This window comes from Chenopodium album, chromosome 1 (genome assembly GCF_948465745.1).
Source record: "Chenopodium album chromosome 1, dcCheAlbu1.1, whole genome shotgun sequence".
NCBI lineage: Eukaryota > Viridiplantae > Streptophyta > Magnoliopsida > Caryophyllales > Amaranthaceae > Chenopodium > Chenopodium album.
In genome coordinates, this window is record NC_137834.1 from 25,949,266 (window position 1) to 25,957,336 (window position 8,071).

At 35.6% G+C, this 8,071-nt stretch overlaps 1 protein-coding gene across 1 annotated transcript; it reads right to left on the reverse strand.

Moving 5' to 3' along the window:
- Window positions 1-4,181: 4,181 nt before the first annotated feature.
- LOC145576101 (chalcone synthase-like) lies at window positions 4,182-6,363 on the reverse strand. Its single transcript, XM_081633920.1, has 2 exons — window positions 6,180-6,363; window positions 4,182-5,182 (listed from the first exon to the last, which is right to left on the reverse strand). Exons 1-2 carry the CDS (start codon window positions 6,361-6,363, stop codon window positions 4,182-4,184), a joined length of 1,185 nt encoding a protein of 394 aa, XP_081490046.1.
- Window positions 6,364-8,071: the final 1,708 nt, after the last annotated feature.

Below are 8,071 nucleotides of genomic sequence, written 5' to 3' on the forward strand. Positions count from 1 at the left end.
GGTGAAACATTTCGGTATTAAAAACTTCTACTATTTTAGAGATAATAATAATTTATTGCCTTGCTACATTTCTTATTACAAATTTTTGTTCCTCCCCACCAACCACGACCCTAATTATCATTCATAATCAAAATATATGACTCCATTAATAATCCTCTAATGCATGATCTTTGCACCCTGGTGTACTATCCTATTTTCAATAGTCCTCTTTAAAATATGTATCGATTAAAATATAACACTTAAAAATAAAAAATTGTTACCGTTTAAAAATTTCAATGTAGAATTTAAACAAAATTTATTTAGAAATGAATTATTTAGAAATGAATCAAGTATCTTGAACTTGCTACAGTTCATTTCCAATTTTTCAAAACGTACAAGACAATAACTAGTATACTATAGGTTTCTTATTGATAAGGATGGACTAGATCTCCTACTAACTAGCTCCTTGATTCTATCCATGATTATTGCGGTATATAATTTTCACATTATTCTCTCTTAATTTCCTCCCTATTCCTAGCCTTGTAATTTTTTATTACCTTTCTTAGTTGCTAATCACTAGCATTGTAATAGTATATATATTGGTCACATATGTCAATAAAATATCATCACTTCTTCTCTATTCCTAATATGGTATCAGATTCTTGATCCTAAATTCCTAATTTCTTTTTCTTTAAAAAAAAAAAATGACATCTTCATTCACCTCTTCAACTTGGCTTCTTGATAGTGGTGCATCACATCACGTCACAAACGATCTCAACAACTTGAGTCTCCATACTCCATATGATGGTCCAGACGATCTAATTATCGGTGATGGTACAGGGCTACACATTTCTCATATTGGTTCTACTACTCTCTCTCATTACTCCTCTACTATTAAACTCTCTAACAATCTTTATGTTCCCTCAATAGCTCGTAATATCATATCCATCTCTCAGTTATGTATTGATAACAATGCCTCGATAGAATTCTTACCTACATGTTTCAAGGTGAAGGATATAAACACAGGTGCATCTCTTTTACAAGGTCCAATTAAATCGGGTGTCTATGAGTTCAAATCATCTTACCCAGAAGTCTTCTCAAGCACAAAAGCAACCTCCTTAGATTGGCATCATCGTCTAGGACACCCATCATTCAAAGTATTCCGACAACTTATATCTTCAAATAAGTTAAATGTTCCTAGTATTTCTACCCTTGATTGCAACTCATGTTCTTGCAATAAAAGTCATCAGTTACCATTTCACACTTCTTCTATCACCTCTACTACTCCACTTCAATATGTTTATACCGATCTGTGAAACTCTCCAATATACTCTCATGATGGTTATAAATATTACTTAATATTTGTGGATCATTATTCCAAATACATATGGTTTTATCCATTGAAACAAAAGTCGGATACTAAAACCATATTTATCCGCTTTAAAGCCCTTGTTGAGAAATATTTTCAACTTCCTCTTATTACTTTATATTCTGACAATGGTGGGGAATATGAGGCCTTACGAGACTATCTAGCTATTGATGGAATTTCTCGTCTCACAACACCTGCCCACACCCCTCAACATAATGGTTTATCGGAACGACGTCATAAACATATTGTTGAAACCGCACTCTCCCTTTTAACCCATGCCTCTATGCCATTAGAGTATTGGACAAATGTTTGTTCAACGGCAGTATATCTCATAAATCGTCTTCCAACCCCAATGTTGAAAAATGATTCTCCATACCTAAAATTATTTGGGAAACTACCAAACTATGAAAAATTAAGAAGCTTTGGTTGTTTATGCTATCCATGGTTAAAACCTTATGCTAACCATAAACTTGAACCAAAATCAACTCCATGTGTTTTTGTGGGATATTCCTCTACTCAAAGTGCATACTACTGTCTTGATCCAAAGTCAAACAAAATTTACACATCTAGGCATGTTCATTTTGTTGAAACTAAATATCCTTATTCTACCCTCTCAAAACCCACGCCACCCACTCAAGAGTTACTAGATGAGTGGTGTCCAATTTCTATACCTATTATTGCTAATTCTATGCCAGCTACACCTCAAACACATGTCCCACCTAATACACCCTCATACTCTTCGTCTACTCAAACACAATCCCCACGCATAACCCCTCCACCTTCTCCTTCAACTCATTCACACAGTAGTACTGACAATATATCAAACCCCTCATCTTTAGATTCCGCTGCACCTACTGACACCTGCCTCCAAAACACGTCAGTATCCTCTCTCTCAACTCCACCAGATTAACCATTATCACTCCAAGATGCTCAACCATCACACACCATGACAACAAGGCTTAAAAACAATATTCGAAAGCCCATTAATAAACTCAATCTAAGTGTACAGGTTGCTCCATTACATGAAACGGTACCAAAGACCATTGCTCAAGCTCTAAAAAGTCCTGTGTGGAGGAAAGCCATGGATGATGAAATTTCTGCACTTGTTCGAAATAAAACTTGGGATCTAGTACCTCCTTCTACATCTAAAAATGTAATTGGATGTAAATGGGTATTTAGAATCAAACGTGACAAGGAAGGAAAAATAATTCAGTATAATGCACGTCTTGTTGCTCGAGGTTTCCATCAACGACCCGGTATTGATTATAATGAGACATTCAGTCCCGTGGTCAAACCATCTACAATACGCCTAATACTATCTTTAGCGGTGAGTTAAGGTTGGCCATTGCGTCAATTAGATATCAACAATGCTTTTCTACAAGGTACTCTCACGGATGAAGTTTACACCGCACAACCTCCCGGATATGCTGATGTTACATATCCCAATCATGTGTGCAAATTGAACAAAGCATTATACGGCCTTAAGCAAGCCCCGAGAGCTTGGTACAACGAGCTACGAAAATTTTTGATCAATTCGGGGTTTAAGAATTGTGTGTCTGACTCATCGTTATTCACATTGCATTCCAATGGATCAATCATTTATCTATTGGTCTATGTTGATGACATAATTGTTACAAGTAATTCTTCTAAATTACTTGAAACATTTATCACCAATCTCTCTGCTCGTTTTTCTCTTAAAGACTTGGGAGCATTATCTTATTTTCTAGGTGTTGAAGTACTCCCCCACTCAAAAGGCTTGTTTTTAAGTCAAAAGAAATATATCACTGACATCTTGTGCAGGGCCAATATGGAAGATGCTACACCAGTTGCAACTCCTCAAGCAACACATCCTCCATTGACACAAACCGGCACCACTCTCAAGGATTCCACTGAATATCGGGCCCTTATTGGCAGCCTACAATACCTTGGCCTAACACGACCAGATGTGGCTTTCACTGTGAATAAACTAGCACAATACATGCAACGCCCAACTGAAGATCATATGCAGGCATTGCGCCGCTTACTTCGATATTTGAGTGGTACGCTACATATGGGTCTGGTTATCCACAAAGACTTTCCTCCTATAATTCATGCCTTTTCGGATGCAGATTGGGCTCGTGATAAGGATGATTATATTTCTACCACTGCCTATATTGTTTATCTTAGCAAGAATCCTATCTCATGGTCATCTAAGAAGCAAAGAACGAGGGCTCGCTCATCAACTGAGGCTGAGTACAGAGCTGTAACTAGTGCAACAGCTGAGGTATTATGGCTACAAAACTTATTTTATGAATTAGGCCTTTCATTTACTACAACTCTAGTAGTTTATTGTGATAATGCCAGAGCAACTTATGTTAGTGCAAATCCCGTTTTCCATTCCAAAATGAAACATCTTGCCTTAGACTACCATTTTGTGCGAGAAAATGTTCAAGCCGGAAAGCTACGAGTTTCATACATTTCAACCCAAGATCAGCTAGCAGATGTTCTTACAAAGCCTCTACCACGTACGCAATTCAATGCCTTGGTTAACAAAATTGGTCTCTCATTATATGGCCGACCATTTTGAGGGGGCATGATAAAGATGGACTAGATCTCCTACTAACTAGCTCCTTGATTTTATCCATGATTATTGCGGTATATAATTTCCACATTATTCTCTCTTAATTTCCTCCCTATTCCTAGCCTTGTAATCTTTTATTACCTTTCTTAGTTGCTAATCACTAGCATTGTAATAGTATATATATTGGTCACATATGTCAATAAAATATCATCACTTCTTCTCTATTCCTAATACTTATATGAATTTAAATTTTGGTTTATTCAATTTAATGACCTATTTATCAACCGGGCAACTACGGAGGACAACCGTCTCAACGGTAAGGCCAGGGCCGAAGCCAAACAAGACACCCCAATCCAATCCATCTCCGGTAGTAGCCTTACCCTCATCTAATGACCTCTTGCGCGTCTCATCCATTATAAACAACACACTTGCACTCGACATGTTTCCATACTCTCTCAATACATGCCAAGAGTTTCTTAGTTTACAACACTCAAGTCCAAGTCTTGATTCTACTTGGCTTAAAATAGCCGGTCCTCCAGGGTGAACTATCCAAAATATCGAGTTCCAGTCGTTGATCCCTAAAGGGTTAAATGCCTCAACAAGTGATTTCTCAATGTTATTTGATATCAACTCCGGAACACTCGGAAGCAATTGAACGGCTAACCCAATTTCTCTAAGGTGGCCCGCGATAGCTCCTTCAGAGAAAGGCAGTATTGTCTGAGCTGTCGAGACCAACTCAAAGATGGGTCGTTCGTTGAACGACTCATTAGGGTGTGCACCCACGATCACAGCCGCAGCTCCATCGGCAAAAAGAGCTTGAGACAACATTGACTCCGGGTTGGCCTCAGAAGGCCCACGGAAGAAAATGGATGCGCTCTCAGAGGAAACAACAAGCACTCGAGCTCCATGGTTGTTCTCTGCAAGGTCCTTGGCCAAGCGAAGGGTAGCTGCACCCGCATGGCAGCCCAATTGACTAAACATGTATCGCTTCACTGAAGGATTAAGGCCTAGAAGCCGTGTCAGCTGGTAGTCGGCACCAGGCATGTTGACTTCAGTGGAAGTGCAGAAGATAAGATGAGTGATCTTGTTTATGGGCTGCCCCCACTCTTTAATGGCCTTCAAAGCCGCTTCTTTTCCGAGTTTGGGAACCTCCTTAGCGAGTATGGCTTGGCGAGTGTCTAACGAAGATGCGTTGTAATCGCACATATGTGGGTTGTCTTTCAAGATTTGCTCAGTTAAGTTCATGTGCCTCTTGTTGATCGTAGTTTTCTCACCTGAATATTCATTTTTTTTTTACATTAGAAATATTAGTCAAACATGCACATTAGAAAGGAACAAGGGTTTTGTGTATTGTACAAATAAAGACTAAACACGCATATAGCTTGTAAAAATAAGTAAATAAGGAAACATGTTTAAGTTAATCTGCTAATTGAACATTTATTGAAATGGATATATTATCATACCTTGTTAGATAAAATAAGTATAATGGTAATAAGAGAGGTGATAAATTGTGATATGCGACCTTAAGTGTGTAAGTCAAACATGGACATTAGCAAGAGACCAGGGTTTTGTGTATTATACAAATAATAATTAAACACACATATAGCTTGTTAAAGTAGGTAAATAAGCAAGTTTAAGCTAGCTAATTAATCATTCAAATGAATATATTATACCTTATGAGATTAAATAAGCATACATATTTTTTACTTATTTAAAAGATATTAAGACAATGCTCAGTCCACCTTAAAAAAATAATATTCGGTAAAAGCTAATTTCAGTTTAGTAAAAATAATTTTAGTTTAGTAAAAATCAATAATAAAGAAGGAATATAAAAGAGAATTAGTAAAATTTATTTTAATTCATTAAAATAAATTTAAATTCAGCAAAAAAATTTTGATTCATAAAAAATAATTTAAGTACTCGTACCAAAATAAGATGAAATGAACAGGGCCTAACTGAGGCGATAATTAGTGTTAAGCGAGCTTAAGTGTATGTGGGTTATTTTTTAATTTGTGTCGATCGGAAAGCTAAAGTAACCATATAAATCAGAGGGTTTTTGTTATTTTGTATGATGTGGAGAGAGCTACAAGCCTACAAAGGCACTTGATTATATATATATGAGAGATTAGATCTCAACTCTTAAGTAGCACCCACAAAAAATTTTATTATGAGTGTATAAGCAAAGGATTGATGCTAAATATAATCCGCTTTATTATTTTTAAAGATAATAGATAAATAGTAGCATAGAATGTATAACTAAGAAAAACCTACATATGCGCTTGAATTTGGACTTGAGATCAGTCATATCCTCGCTATTAGTAACACGAAAATAGAAGTCAAGACAGTCAGCTTGGTACACTATATTTGGTGGATTTGCCGTGCCAATAGCTAAGATGTTAGCTAGGGCTTTTATTCTTTGGCCTTTGTGGGATTCAATAATAGCAACTGGTGCCATTGTTTGGAGATGCCGAAAAGGCTAATAGGCTTGGAAGAAGAGTTGTGGTAGTGAGGAGAAAGATAAGAGTCAATCAAAAATGGTTGTAGTAATAAGCAATTGCATTGGAGTTATATAAAGACAATAATGCTTACTTGTACCTGGGAGCTTTGCTTCGTTGAAAAAGTCTACAGTCTCCCTTTGTGTTACTTGTAAAGTTTAACTTTCTTCATTCTAAATAAAACAAGTAAACAGAAAAAAGTCTTTCTTGCATTTAATTAACGTAGACTATTATTATGTACCTCTGTGTTTACAAAGTTGAGATTTTATGGGAGGCATCTACCTAAGCGCCTAAGGCCCTGTTCTTTTGAGCTTCTGGGCAGAGCAGAGCAGAGCAGGGGTCAGCAGAGAAGAGCAGATTAAATTTTAGTCGAGCAGAGCAGAGCAGATTTCTTTTGAGTAGAGCAGAGCCGAGCCGAGCAGAGCAGATTTCAACATTATTATTAATACTATTATTAATGGTGTTATTATTAATACTATTATTAATTTTACTATTATTAATGTTGTTTTTATTATTATTATTATTATTATTATTATTATTATTATTATTATTATTATTATTATTATTATTATCAATGTTGTTGTTGTTGTTATTATTATTATAAATAAATGTGTATCATATTTAACATATGTTAATAGTAGAAAGATAAAACAGTACAACTTAACATTTTCAAATGACTACAACCGTATATCAAAATAGGAATATAATTATATTAGCGTCTAACATCGTGCATAATTAACCATCCACTTCCATATGATTGGCATTCTCATCATCTTCATTGTTGCTTTGATCTTGGTTGTTATCACCTTCATTGTCGCTTTCCGATCGGTTAGCCCTCCAAATTCGAAGTGCTATATCATGTCTCACTATATCCATACTATCTTTGCGCCATTGTGCATACATAGTTAAATCTGCAGCTCCTATATTCGCATCATGTTGAATGAATGGTATGCCAAGCTTATGCATCCGAATAAAATTATGTAGTGTGCATGTGGCAATAATAATTGACATTTGACTCTTTGTGACGCCTCTGGCATGTTATGTAATATCCTCCACATTTTTTTCAACTGTCCAAACGAACATTCCACCTTCATTCTAAATGATGAATGTAGCTTATTAAAATGTTCTTTTAATCCTCTAGGTGGCATTGTTCTAAAATCAGGCATGTGTACTCTTACTCCCCCGATGTACGGCGTCATATATCCAAGAGTATTTGGATATGCCAAGTCCGCCAAATAATATTTTCCTGAATTATATAGATTTTAGAATATTCAGAATATTTTACACGAAATAAATAAAAATATATATTTAATACGTAATTTAACAATTAGAGTGTACCTGGAGGTGGATGAGAAAAATTAAATTTTGGATTGCCCAGACTGTCTTTCCACACCATGGTATCATGCACACTTCCTTCCCAGCCAACATTAATAAATGTGTAAATTATGATAGTAAGATGTTGTTTTATATAGGAACATAGAGGTGTTACCCATAGTAGTTTGGAATATTGAAATATGAAATATGAAATGATAATTTTCATTTCAATTTAGTCAACCAATTTACGTTACAAAAAAATTTGTAAACTTCCCTATAACAAAGACAAGTCAAATCTCTTTTTTCTATATAACAAAAAACTATGATAACTGTAATCTATAATTTAGTTTTCTT

What these genes read in the sequence shown, in the direction of transcription:
- LOC145576101 (XM_081633920.1), bottom strand. Translation starts at nt 6,363, where the DNA reads ATGGCACCAGTTGCTATTATTGAATCCCACAAAGGCCAAAGAATAAAA. An exon ending in GTCCAAATTCAAGCGCATAT is followed by an intron (nt 5,183 to 6,179) that starts GTAGGTTTTTCT and finishes ATGAATATTCAG; the next exon opens with GTGAGAAAACTACGATCAAC.